The sequence below is a fragment of the Doryrhamphus excisus genome, chromosome 20, assembly GCF_030265055.1.
Source record: "Doryrhamphus excisus isolate RoL2022-K1 chromosome 20, RoL_Dexc_1.0, whole genome shotgun sequence".
Classification (NCBI taxonomy): domain Eukaryota; kingdom Metazoa; phylum Chordata; class Actinopteri; order Syngnathiformes; family Syngnathidae; genus Doryrhamphus; species Doryrhamphus excisus.
In genome coordinates, this window is record NC_080485.1 from 4,971,206 (window position 1) to 4,984,822 (window position 13,617).

The window sequence follows — 13,617 nt, forward strand, 5'->3', positions numbered from 1 at the left end:
CTTCAAGGACCTTTGTTTTTCTTTACTTTGTCCCTTCCCCATTTTGAACTAAATTTGGACCCAGTGGTTCTTAACACCTGTCGTGTTCTAACACTGGGGTTATTTTCAACAAGATGGTGATCAACAACCTTTGGTGGTAAAATTCTCTTCAACCTTTTCAGGTGGAATTTTCTTGCCTACAAGCATCCACAAAGGCTCACCATTTGTTTCTTGTTGGTTTGGTATAAAACACAGTTACCTAGTGGTAATTGTATTTTCATTCATACATTCACACATTCACACTTCCTAATTCTTCATTTGGTGCTGAGGCTCCCACTGGCTGTTCCAATTGTTGCCTCAACACGTTGTAAGGGCCTGAATATTCATTATCTTCCTTCCTATGAAACATTACGGGTTTTTCTTTCTCTTCACTTTCTTTTTCTTTCTGTTCACTTTCTTTTTCTTTCTGTTCACTTACTTTTTCTTTCTGTTCACTTACTTTTTCTTTCTGTTCACTTTCTGACACCCTCGGGGGACCCCCACACATTTCCTACTCCTCACATTCTCGGTCCAACTCACCTTCCATTCTATTCCCACAACAATTAAAACAAAAAACAAATACAAAACTGATAGTTGCAAGAATGTTGAGCAATAATGAAAGTTATCAAATAGACCCTGTCTATTTAAGCATCCATGTGAAGCGTTCCCCTCACCGCCTGCTGGTGTACTGCCCTTCACAGGACCTGGAATGGAGCGTTACATTTACGGCCCTCCACCCAGTAAAATTAGCGCAATAGACCCTGTCTATTGTTAAGCATCCAAGTGAAGCGTTTCCCTCACCGCGCTCGGTGTACTGCCCTTCACTGGACCCGAATGGAGCGTTACATTTACGGCCCTCCACCCAGTTGAGTACGCCGACCCTTAGTGGTCCCGGACCACGCAGTATACTGGAACAAACACCGGTTTTCTCAAAACTTCACAATAATGTCACAAAACACACACTATGTCAACACACCTGCTAGCGTAATAATATTCTCAGACACACAGACACAATGCTACCAGGTTTCCACCAAATTTGTTATTGACCAATAGCAGAATTTGAATAAACAGGTTTCTGCTTACCTTATTATTTGTAGAGGCGCGCCGGTAGTGGAAGCCCAGAGCATCGAACTGCAGCCTCAAGTAAGACCCAACCACACAACACAACTCCCCCTCCAACCACGTTGGGCGCCAATTGTTGGAATTTGACCACCTGTTCTTAGGTCAGTGATTCCTGTGGGTGTCGTGTTGGAGGCAAGAGATGACAACAAACTTGTCAGTTATATGGTTTACTCTCAGACCAGTCAGATTACACGGAGCTCCGGGCTCATAGTCTTCCCCTAACACCTGCAGAGACGTAGGCTTTACTTACAGGTCAGAACAAATGAGTACAGCTAACTGTCCCTGCCCGGTTTTTATTATGCTAAGAAATGTCGGTAGATCTCTGGCGCATCACAGGTGGCCCCCCTCTTCTCCTCGGCCGACGTCTTCTCACCAACGCAGGACGGGCGGGGTGGAGCGGTGGAGCCAGCCGTTATCGACAGGCCATGGCTGCCGACGTCATGCTCTCCCGTTATCTGTTGTTAGTCAAAATTGTGGATGTGTAGTAGAGCTCCGGAACTGTATGTGCCTGAAAGCGATTATGTGTCCTGTGATTTGCCCAAGGCTACTTGGTTGTACTTGATTAAATGTAGTGCATAGTTATATGAGTGAGACACAAGAAATAGGAGACAAACATACATGAGACACAAAGAATAGGAGACAAACATATATGAGACGCAAAGAATAGGAGACAAACATATACGAGATGTAAAGAATAGGAGACAAACATATATGAAATCCTTCAATAGTTAGTATATATATCGTTGGAAAGCGCTTTTCTCACCCTTTTGGATTTTTGTCACAAACCTACACCAAGTGACGAGTGTAGAATACTACCTATCATTCAGTGTCTTTCAATACATCTTCTAAATGCCTTATTATTAGTATTTTAGTTCATGTAGCCATTTTCAAGATTGAAAATATGGCAAAAATATGTAAGATTTGCTTTGATGTGCATTAATAATAGGCCATATTCAACCACAAAACAGCGTGATTTATTTGACATCCATCTTTGGATCGATCCGCCCACCCATAATTGAGACTCAGCAGCCAAGATGGCCGCCCTCCTCATCAACAGTACAGTAAGTGCAAATACTTTTTTACACAATCATTTTTAAAGTGTTGTCTCACTCACATCCTGCCCAGCTTCCCTCTCCTAGCACGACTTTAATGTGTACAATACACAGCGTCATACCGTATATTACCAAGTATATTGCTTTTTAAATGACTTATCGGGTTCTATCCTACTGAAGTAGATACGTGACTTGATAAAAAGGACGAAGAAGGAACAAAAGGTGACGTCTTGTCAAGTTAATATGACGTTCATGTCAGTAAAGACGAGTCCTCCACACAGTGGACGTTTAGTTGGGTGTGTGCTCAAATCAGTTTATACAGTCACCACTCATAGGGTTCAGAAACAAATCTAATTGGTGGCAATGAAATGACAACAATAAGTCTGTTTTTAACATTTTAATTACCGTTAGGGTTGTTAAAAAAAAAACGTTTACAGTACAATTAATCTCAACAGAAGCAAGTTCTCACATTTCGGTGAATGATATATTTCTATCAAATATCAGGAGAAAGAAAAGTTGCATTTTAGCATCAATACTCAAGATCCTAATTGGTGAAATGGAATAAAAAGGTCATAAATACACATAAAACATACCTATGTCATCCATGTGATGTTTAAGGGAAAACAAAGTACAAACATCTAAAGTTCACCGTATGGAGAAATTAGACATACAATCAACTGAGATTAAATTATGAAAACTAACAAAAGGATGGAGATTCATGGCTGTCATTCATACATTTTAAATGGAAAATCTGTTTAGCATTTCATAAAAAGGCCTACTCAGCAGATTTACCATGGACTGGTGATCCTAAGCCACCTAGTGGCTACATGTGGTCATTGTGCATCCACTGTTTCACCATCAAATTTCAAACATTAACGGTTCTGTATTGGATCTGCTATGTTTGCAGGCTATGTGCTGCTTCTACATCAGTTACCGGAGGGAGTAACCAGCCGACTGGCCGCGCTGCTTCACACAGGTGCTGTACAGTTCAGGTGAAAGGAGCCAAAAAAAACAAAAAAGGGGGCATTGTTCATTCGCTGTCAAACTTGATAGAGTTGACTGTGGTGGAAATGGCGCCGCCTCGGTAACTTCCCCTCTTTTTCTTTGTCTTTTCATGGCGAAACGATTTGCCTTTAGTGAAGCGGAGGTCGTCGTTGGCTTTCTGGCCCCAGTCGCCGTTGGACCCAAACTGAATGAGCACAATGTGTTGAACAATTATTACATCTACAGTCATGTGGGGAAAGAATACAAGACATCCCATAAGGGGGGCCATATTTGAATACAAGTTGTGGTCAATATGCATACGTCCTTACTTTTATAAACAAATGGCCAATTAGTTGCTAAGGCCCACGCATGGCCATACATTTGTCAATTTTCCAGCTAAAGATTTTTTTTTTTACTTCAGTCAGGGTGTCTGTAGACAGACGATTCCTGGGAGTTTTCCACACAATCCAGACGAGTTGGCAGATCTAAAGGTGTGTACCACATTGTGATGATGGCCAAACACCTTAAAAAAGTACAGCAGGTATTTTGTAGAATGCACTGAGCTGTGTGACAATTTAAGTCAATGTGACTCATGGGGGAGCAGCACCACAACGTATTTTTAAAATATGAATATCAAAAGGCAATAGATCATGTTTAGACATTTTTGTTCAGCAGTTTTTGCCTATACAATCATAAAAAAGACACCACCTCAGACGGTATTCTTAGAACCACCACAAATACTTCAGCTTACCTTAGCATCGAAAGAATTATCTGCAAGACGAGGATCCACCTCCACATCTTCCTCCCGTATTCTTCGGAACGGCAAAGTGGGCTGAAAACACAATACCGCAATTTATTTTTATGTCGCCGAAGTATTTTATCAGCCAGCCAATTGTGGTTTAAGTCGCCCCGGCTCACTTGCCCACAGCACTTGGTAGTACTTCATTCTGATGTCATGCAGAGGCCACGTGCAGAGCTGAGGCAAAGTGGATGTGGGTGGTGATAAATGAAACACACCTGCCCATATTCACTTTCAGCCCAAGCAATCATGGTTGGACCACTGGTTGTAGGTAGAAACACTAGAAATACCTGACAATTTCTATTTGATTGTCATTTACTAAACCCTGTGTGTATCAGTGTTCCCCAGCTCCATCGCAGTTCATTGTGCTTACATTTTTACTTGCTTTAGGAAACGTCTGTGGTGTCGTGATCGCCCTCTTGTTTTTTGGAGTCTTGGTTTTCGTCTGTTCTTCACTTTCAGAGGCCTCATCCTTTTGCTTTCCATTGGTGCCTGCATACATTCAGGTAGATAGAACTGCTGTTATTTGACAACCAAATTATTATGATTATCAATCTCTTCACTAACCATTAGTTTGGGGAGTGGTGGGTGCTGTGGCAGTCTTGGTGGACGGCAGTGGTGTGGAGGTTTTAACAATAGTTTGACTAGTGGCATCCTCTTCCTCCTCTGAACTGCTTTCACTGGATGATGACTCTGCAGGCTTAGCTGATACAGCTTTGGGAGATCTACCATTGGCAACAACAGTCTCCTGAGCCTTCTTTGCCACACCTGCCTTCGTAGCTCCAGGCTTGCCTACCACTGTCGCCTTTTTGGTAGGTTCCTCATCACTAGAGGTGTCATCACTGGACTCTGCTGCTGGAGCTTTGGTGGGTTTTGTGGCCACTTTAGGTGCTGCAGCTTTTTTGACAACAGGTTTAGGAGTCGTTGCTTTAGTTGCAGCTGTCTTGGCTTTAGGAGGCTCGTCATCTTCCTCTGATGAGTCAGAGCTGCTTTCTGTAGCAGCAGCAGCAGCCTTTGCTGGGGGAGCAGCAGCCTTTACAGCAGGTTTAGCTGTAGCTGGATTAGCTTTTGTTGGTTCCTCATCCTCAGATGAGGAATCTGACTCCGAGCTGCTTTTCGCTGCTGCTGCCTTTGCTGGAGCACCAGCTTTTGAAGCCGGGGTAGCAGGTTTAAGATTTACTGGTTTGGCTTTGACTGGTTCTTCCTCCTCAGAGGAGGAGTCAGAATCTGAACTGCTTTCTGCAGCTTTTGCAGCCGTCTTTGCTGCAGCCGTCTTTGCTGCAGGTGTTGCAGCCTTTCCTGGAGGAACAGCAGCCTTTGCAGCAGGTTTTGTTGTGGGTGCCTTTTGTTTAGCAGGTGGTTCATCCTCAGATGAGGAGTCTGACTCTGAGCTGCTTTTTGCTGCTGCCAACTTAGCTTTTGCTACAGGAGTGGATGTTTTTGAAGCCGGGGTGGCAGATTTAACATTTGCTGGTTCGGCTTTGACTGGTTCTTCCTCTTCAGAGGAGGAGTCAGAGTCTGAACTGCTTTCTGCAGCTTTTGCAGCCGTCTTTGCTGCAGGTGTTGCAGCCTTTCCTGGAGGAACAGCAGCCTTTGCAGCAGGTTTTGTTGTGGGTGCCTTTTGTTTAGCAGGTGGTTCATCCTCAGATGATGACTCTGACTCTGAGCTGCTTTTCGCTGCTGCCGACTTAGCTTTTGCTAAAGGAGTAGATGTTTTTGAAGCCGGGGTGGCAGGTTTAACATTTACTAGTTTGGCTTTGACTGGTTCTTCCTCCTCTGAAGAGGAGTCGTCAGAGTCTGAACTGCTTTCTGCAGCTTTTGCAGCCGTCTTTGCTGCAGATGTTGCAGCCTTTCCTGGAGGAACAGCAGCCTTTGCACCAGGTTTTGGTTTGGGTCCCTTTTGTTTAGCAGGTGGTTCATCCTCAGATGATGAGTCTGACTCTGAGCTGCTTTTCGCTGCTGCCTTTGCTGGAGCACCAGCCTTTGAAGCCGGGGTGGCAGGTTTAACATTTACTGGTTTGGCTTTGACTGGTTCTTCCTCTTCTGAAGAGGAGTCGGACTCTGAACTGCTTTCTGGGGCTTTTGCAGCCGTCTTTGCTGCAGGTGTTGCAGCCTTTCCTGGAGGAACAGCAGCCTTTGCAGCAGGTTTTGGTTTGGGTCCCTTCTGTTTAGCAGGTGGTTCATCCTCAGATGATGAGTCTGACTCTGAGCTGCTTTTTGCTGCTGGTGGCTTTGTTTTGGCAGCAGCTTTTGTTACAGCAGTAGATGTTTTTGAAGTAGGGGTGGCAGATTTAACATTTGCCGGTTTGGCTTTGACTGGTTCTTCCTCTTCGGAGGAGGAGTCGGAGTCTGAACTGCTTTCCGCTGCCACAGCGGCAGAAGGTTTTCCAGCAGGAGTGGCAGGTTTGGGAGCTTGGAAGGAAGGCTTAGCTGTTGCTGGCATTGCTTTCACTGGTTCGTCTTCAGAGGACGAGTCAGAGTCTGAGCTGCTTTCTGCTGCAGTGGTGGAGGCCTTAGTAGCAGGAACAGCAGCCTTCGCAGCAGGCTTGGCTTTAGCTGCTTTAGTAGCTGGCTTTGCTGGAGCTTCATCTTCTGAGCTGCTGTCTGAATCTGTCAAGACAAACAGTAGTTATTACTGAAATCCTAATCAGGAGCTCCACAAAGAAGCAAGCAAGCTTGCTTAGAATATGCAGATTCTTGCCTGAGCTTGATGAAGCATCTTTTTTTGCTGGGGTCCGTTTCACTGGGGCTGCTTTTGATGCTGTGACCTTGGCTGGAGTTTTTTTTGTCTCTTCATCTGAGCTTGAATCTAAGAGGACACAGGGTTTTAGAACAGTACAATGAACAGACATCAGCCTTGTTAGGACAATGGTTTGAATCTATACTACCTGAGCTTTCCGAGCTGGATTCTTTTTCTGCAGCGGGCTTCTTCACTATAGATTTAGTAGCTGCTGCCTTTTTCGTGGGGGCAGGTTTAGCTGGAAGGAGTATAAAATAGTAAGAAACACCATGATGACATTCTGATTACTAGAAAGGAAAGTTGGTCATCTCTTACCAACTACTTTCTTCCCTTCATCTTCATCACTGCTGTCTGAAGAGTCGTCCTTGGCCTTGCTGGCTGCTGATGGAATTGGAGCATTCAGGACTGAAGCAGGAGGTGGGACTGCACTATATACTCCTATACATACACCAAATAGGGCATCAAGAAGACACATGACGAAAGATATGAATTATTAAATTAAATCAAGTAAAAATCAAGATCAATCAAGTAAAAAGCAGCAAGTCAAGCCCAGCGTAACAAGACCAAAACTTCAATGGAAAAAAAATTACACTGGACCCTCTTTAGGTCACCCACAGGCCATTTCCACTTTCCTTTTTCTGATTTATTCATATTTACAGTCATTATGTCTCAAAGGAAACCCACAGAAATGAAGCCAGTTATTACAGGGAAAACAAGTTGAAAACCAACGGTAATACTTTATATAAAAAAATAGGATGCTGGAGTATTACCGCTTTTTGAATCAACTTAGACATGGGCTGATTGAAAAGTAACTTTTTTTAATAAGTGATTTGTTCAAAATTTGATTTTTTTTCTCCTCAATTTGGCTTACTTAATGCAAAATAAATACATTTTTCAGATTTGCTATTTTGTTAATTTGAAAGCCCTACAAATACTGTAAAAGTTTGGAGAGTTTTGTCTTCCATTCTTAATGAATTGCTTATGAAAAAAGTTGCTATGAGAAAGTGGTAGAAAATTCTGGTGCCCATGCGGAATTTGAAAGAAAAAGTGATGCTCATCAATTTCATACCATATAAATCCAAATAAAATTAAAAATACTTTAAAGGCTTGCTATGTTGCAAAAAAAAAAAAAACAATGGAAAATCTGAATACTATGCAGAGGTATGCATGGCAATGGTCCACGAATATTTGTGCAAACTCAGAGGCATAATTATTATTTTTTTTATTCCGGACAGACTTGCCAACTGTAAAACCTTTGGGGGATGGTAATATACATTTGTGTTGAATGAACGTCACTCTATGGCAGTGGTTGTCAATTATTTTCTGTCATGGCCTCACATACAAGCGTATTTATAGGGGACCTTTATGCTCATATTGAGTTGAGGACTTCCACTCAGAAGAGTATATATATTATAAGGAAGTCCGCCCCCTCTGTGACATCACAAAGGGGCAGTTTAGGGGCAGCTTAGCTAGCTTGAAAGCAAGCGTTTTGAGCCATCCCAAACTTCTTTCAGGGCTCACTTCCAAATGCGCAAACCTCGTTATCTGAAACTCTGGCATGGTTTAACAGGAGAATACAAGATTCTAACTACATTGATAGCTCAAATTGTGAAAAAAAGCACAATAGGTCCCCTTCAAGAGTCAAATTTCATGCAGCGTGCCACATTGAGGTCTGCACTAATATTGAGTCCTTCGTGCCTCTCATGCCCCGCCCCATTATTGGAGAAGCGCTGCTCTATGGACATTTTCTTCGGCTCCTTGTTTACATGGTGTGGGAACGCCATTAAATGTTGCAAAAACCAACCTGATTTGGGTTTCTTGTTGGGTGGAGCCTCATCTTCAGATGACGAGTCTTCACTGCTTGACTCTGGCGCTGCAGCAACAGATTTCACTTGGGCAGGTTTGACTGGAGCCTGTCAAAGAAACATCTACTTTAACCCAAACTGAAGCTGTGGAAGAAACGGTCTAATCACCGGGTGAAAGAATCAAAACAAAAAATTGGCTAGTTCAGCGAGATCAATTTCCTCTCCATGTGACCAAGTATGTACGATGTATTTAGCCAAAAATATACGGGTCACAGGTGTCAGTAAATATATGGACAGACGAGAGAATGAGATATAATGGGAAATTGGTCACTTAGACTTGTAGTGTAAATTCTGCCTTAGATGTTTGGTTTCTTCACCTTGGCTGGTTCCTCATCCTCAGAGGAACTTTCTTCACTGCTGCTTTCTTCCTTTCCTTTAGCTGCTCCTTTAGCAGGAGTAGCAGTTTTGGCCTTGGTAACCGCCATTGGCTCTGTCATTCAGAATTCAATAAATGTTGATATACATTCATAAAGATCAAATGAAAGGCCAACATCACAAGTCCCTGTCACTCACTTGATGGGGGAGCCTTGGTGGCCTTCTCATCTTCAGAGTCTGATTCCTCACTGCTAGAACTGCTGTCTTTCTTCCTTGTGGTGCCTGCAGCTGCAGGGGGCTTCACAGGAGCCTAGATGACAAAGCATTCATTCAATAAAATACAGTAGGCTCTAAGGTAGGATATGACCCGATTGCTACCTTGGCAGGAGCCTTAACTGCGGCTTTGGCTGGAGCCTTGGCTGGAGCTTTGGCTGGAGCCTTGGCTGGGGCCTTGGCTGGGGCCTTGGCTGGGGCCTTGGCTGGGGCCTTCTCTTCTTCAGAGTCACTTGATTCTTCACTGCTGCTGGATTCAGCTTTGGTAACTGCTGCCTTAATAGGTGCTGCCTTGGCTGTTTAAGAAAACCGTGGCAGATAAATGCAGTCAAAATTGTACATGCATTTAAAGAGGAACTGCAATTTTTGGGGGAATTTTGCCATTCACAATCCTTATGTGAAATATGAACACATTTTGTTCCCTTTCTGTGCATTCTAGCGTGAGAAAATTACAGCTTGCTAGCAACGGCCGGCATGGGAAATACCCATTTGGACACTAAAGCCCTCACACACACAAAAACCCTCAAAAAACCGGCAACAGTGTCTGTTTAAATAAGTGACTTGTGCGTAATGACTAAGATGAAAAACATTGCAAGTGTCGCCACTGTTGTTGACAGGACTAACATAAGTATGCGTATCAATTCACCTTGAAAAGTTTGGGTCGCATTTTAAATCATGAAAACACGGCAGGATACCGCAACTATTATGTTAACATTAGTATTCGTGTCCATGCATGATAGCAGCATGGATATTAAATGATGCAACATTGATAGAGGAATTTGTTTTTTTTTTACAGGGCTTCATAGAAATAGGTGTATCCCAATGACAGCATTGTAAGCTAGCTAAAACTAACTTGTTTTCTTGTGTTATGATGTACTGAAAAGGGAAAAATGTGTTCATGTTTCACATACGGCTTGTGAATGATGGGCAAAATTCCACAAAAGGTGCAGTTCCCCTTTAAAATCTATAAATATTAAATTAAATGTGCATTGATATTACCAGCAGCGGTAGCCTTTTTTTGTTTAGCATCAGCTTTATCTTCCTCACTGCTGGACTCTTCACTGCTGGAGCCATCTTTGCTGGCTTTTGCCTTCTTGGCTGATGGGCCAGTGACTTCAGTCTTGTCAGCAGATGCTTTTCGTTTCTTAGCTTGTGGAGATCTAAGCATATCCAGAAATGCATCATTAGAGAATGCCAATAAATGCGTATCAAACTAGGATGATTAAAGAGAATATCAGTCAAACAAGTTCTTAAAATGGAACATTTGTTCTAAGACGACTGCATTAAAAAGTATATTTTCAAAGACATTTCAGTATTTTAGCAAGTGGTATCATTGTGGTGAATCACAATTTACTGTGATTCTCATCACAAGTCTAAACACTTAATGTAACTTTTTGTGCTTAGAATTTGTATCACTATCATAACACTGTGCACATTTGAGATTACATAAAATATTCCACACATCTTTATTTCCCACTGCGAATTCATATTATTTTCCACATTTTTTTATAAGCACTATGCAAAACTGCACTATATAGTAAAACATAATCAGCAACTCACTTCACCCAGAAGTCGTATATGTTAAGAAGGCTTTCCTCATTTGGATCCTGTGGGCTCTATAGATTGAAACACAAACAAGGGTAAATTCTCCTTATATAATTCGAATAAAGTAAATTCATTCAGAATAAACAGACAATCGAACATGTATGCACTCCGATCCACGTGTTGAGTGGCTACACATAGGGGTCCCTATGCATTTGAGACATGACAAGTTCACGCCCAAGTCTCAATCAGTCACACAGACGTCTACTTACCACTTTAATTTGTCTAACAAATTGCTGAGCCGCCTTAGTGAATTTGTTCTCCAACAAAAACGAGTATACGCATTTATACAAATCACTCGGCACCGACTTGGTCTCCGCCATCTTCACCACGCTGGTAATGGAAGGAAGTGACCTCAGGTTCTTGAGCCTGTTTGCGCATGCCCATTGTGAAAACATCTTTACCAATCCAGTCGGTATACGGAAATATAATGTGAAATATATATGTGGACAACAGTGTCATTTGCGTTCTATGGAATATAAAAACATCCTAACAATTTTTTTAACTTGGTTTGGCAGAATATTTTTATTCGGTGGTGCCAAGAACTCCCTAGAGCGAAACCTCTGTCGCTCCATATTTTCTTTGTGGCGAACATTTTTCCCCAAGCATATTTCTTTGTAATATTTTTCCAATAAAATATATTCTTTTCAATCAAATATTCTCAAGTCATTTAGAATATTTGCAGCGTATTTGTTCTGCTTTTCAAATTGTGATGGCAGAATATACACGGGCGCTTGTTTTATACGTCATCCCCAAAGCCCTCTCCTCGTGTCACAAGATGGTCGACATTGAGCGCCCATTGGAATGACATCTACCAATTGAGTATTTGTATTTAAAAACGTTGCTTTTCTTCACCGAAATAATGCCTCGCTACGAACTGGCCCTAATCCTTAAGGCGATGCAGCGACCGGAGACTGCAGCTACTCTCCGGCGGACTGTGGAGACTTTGATGGAGCGGGGCGCTGTGGTGAGAGACATGGAGAATCTCGGAGAAAGAGTTCTGCCTTATATCATGACCAAACATAACCAGAGACACCGCAGAGGATCATACTTTTTGATTGACTTCTACGCCGCTCCCAGCATTCTCACTGGCCTACTCGATCACTTGCACCGTGATGTGGACGTAGTGAGGCCCACCGTGCTGAAGAAAGACACGCAGATTTCCAAACAAACATGCCGTGGACCTCAACAGTGATGAAACGTAAGTGGACGTTACCGAACCCTACAGGACGTGTAAATGCATCCATTTCGGGCAATTGTTCCCAGTCTTAAAAATAATGTTACAAACTCTTATTGCAGAGGTATCAAAACAGCTTCCTTTCCTAAGATGATGGTGATAACCATAGAGACCCACAAGCCAAGTCCTGGTCCAAGAGTTATTTGGTCGAGCAATTTTTTTTTCGCCATAAAATTTGAGATCCAAATGGGTGCAAAGACAATCTGTTTCCTTTAGCAACTTAAGTACATACGTACACTCATAATGGGAATTAATGTCATCAGTTTTGGGCCCTTATTGATTTCATGGCATTCAGTGCATGGCAGGCTCGAGGCTTTCTTGTTCCTGGGTTGTTCCTGAACATCAGGACCAATGTTCTTTAATTCGAGAGTCAAATTTTGGGGCTTCATCAGACCATGGCAAAGTGCGGTGACACGTCCAAATAATTCTTACCTACAATTGAGGTGATGATCTTGGAATTGGCAGGTGTTTAGACATGGCTCCAAAAGACTTTCCAAACAGATTTAAATCTACAGTTCTTCAGGGATTTTGATTATGTTCCATTGAATTCAACAAGGGGCGTCAAACAATTCCCACTACTGTACAGTATATTGCCAAAGAGACATTACCTGCTGCGGCCATTTATTATAACTAATGTGGTACCTCTGTTTTTGTATGGCCATGTTTTCATTGGATTCTGTTTTTCGACAAAAAACATGTCTCTGTTTTCATACACTGTTTCAGCTAAACATTGAACCGAACAAACTAGTCAGTTTGCCAGCGGATCATTCCATGGATTCATTCCTAAGTAAAAACATCACTGAAGATATTCTTTGTTGAATCATTCCATTCTGGAAAAAGAATGGCTGAAATAAATTGGTTAGACTTTCGAGCCCAAGTTGAGAGTATGTAAACTTATAACTATAAGTGTACTTAGAGTGTAAAAAACTAACTGGGGCTTCCTGCTGGGAAACAAGGTCGTTGTCCTCGACCATACAATTCTTGATGTTTATGTTTATTATGGTGGTTGCAGTTTGCAGTGGAGTGGAACTGCACTGTATTTTAACTGAGAGCTGTTTCAGAGGTTGATGCCCTCTTTTCTATTTATAGTGATTATGTTGTGCTGTGCTGACTAGGCTGTAACTTAACACTGTAAAATCTGTTTGTTGTTTTACAGGTCTTTGTGACCCAGCTCCATAAATTGCGCCGTCTGCTGTCTCTTTTCCATGGGTTTTGGACTGCATTTTGCTGCTGTAGTATAATAAACGTTGTTTGTAGTATGCGTGAAGTGTGTGGTGTCCTTCTCTAACACAAAAACATCCTATAGGTACTTCAGTGTACAAAAAGGGCCCGAGTTGACTGCCTTTCTTCAGACGGCTCGGATCCTTGTATGTCTGGAACAAAATCCTCCACCAGTTAGTTGCAGCCGAGGGAGTCAAGACCAGGTCCAGGTGCCATTTGCAGCCCACAGGTGTTTTTTATTGGCCTGCGGCACATTTAAAATATATAATTTAACAAAAAACACCAAGGAAAGCAAGGAAATTCAAGACAAATGGAGCGCCAACTGTAAAATGGACATCAAGTTATATGGAGGACCAGAGGAAGCCAAAGTACTTGGTGTCAAGGACATC

General features: G+C 42.4%; 2 protein-coding genes across 3 annotated transcripts; one reads left to right on the forward strand and one right to left on the reverse strand.

The window, feature by feature from the left end:
- Positions 1-2,581: 2,581 nt before the first annotated feature.
- Positions 2,582-11,150, reverse strand: nolc1 (nucleolar and coiled-body phosphoprotein 1). 2 transcript variants are annotated; one of them, XM_058058715.1, is made up of 15 exons: positions 10,983-11,150; positions 10,729-10,784; positions 10,168-10,328; positions 9,346-9,464; positions 9,274-9,309; positions 9,094-9,205; positions 8,898-9,010; positions 8,520-8,628; positions 7,031-7,153; positions 6,864-6,953; positions 6,677-6,784; positions 4,543-6,585; positions 4,349-4,467; positions 3,928-4,008; positions 2,582-3,381 (listed from the first exon to the last, which is right to left on the reverse strand). In XM_058058715.1, the coding sequence occupies exons 1-15, from the start codon at positions 11,091-11,093 to the stop codon at positions 3,223-3,225; spliced, it is 3,540 nt and encodes a 1,179-aa protein (XP_057914698.1). In that variant the 5' UTR covers positions 11,094-11,150; the 3' UTR covers positions 2,582-3,222. The 2 variants fall into 2 exon arrangements, with proteins under 2 accessions (XP_057914698.1, XP_057914697.1); XM_058058714.1 differs by having other exon boundaries at positions 9,274-9,464.
- A 358-nt stretch (positions 11,151-11,508) lies between these two features.
- On the forward strand, positions 11,509-13,274 carry mrps6 (mitochondrial ribosomal protein S6). Its single transcript, XM_058058730.1, has 2 exons — positions 11,509-11,971; positions 13,164-13,274. Exon 1 carries the CDS (start codon positions 11,633-11,635, stop codon positions 11,963-11,965), a length of 333 nt encoding a protein of 110 aa, XP_057914713.1. The 5' UTR covers positions 11,509-11,632; the 3' UTR covers positions 11,966-11,971; positions 13,164-13,274.
- The last annotated feature ends 343 nt before the right edge of the window (positions 13,275-13,617 follow it).

Bases quoted from the DNA above. Each gene is read 5' to 3' on its own strand.
- mrps6 (XM_058058730.1), top strand. From the start codon at position 11,633: ATGCCTCGCTACGAACTGGCCCTAATCCTTAAGGCGATGCAGCGACCG.
- nolc1 (XM_058058714.1), bottom strand. From the start codon at position 11,093: ATGGCGGAGACCAAGTCGGTGCCGAGTGATTTGTATAAATGCGTATAC. The intron at 8,629-8,897 runs GTGAAGAAACCA...TTTCTTTGACAG, and splicing joins AGGATGAGGAACCAGCCAAG to GCTCCAGTCAAACCTGCCCA. The intron at 6,954-7,030 runs GTAAGAGATGAC...TACTCCTTCCAG, and splicing joins TGAAGGGAAGAAAGTAGTTG to CTAAACCTGCCCCCACGAAA.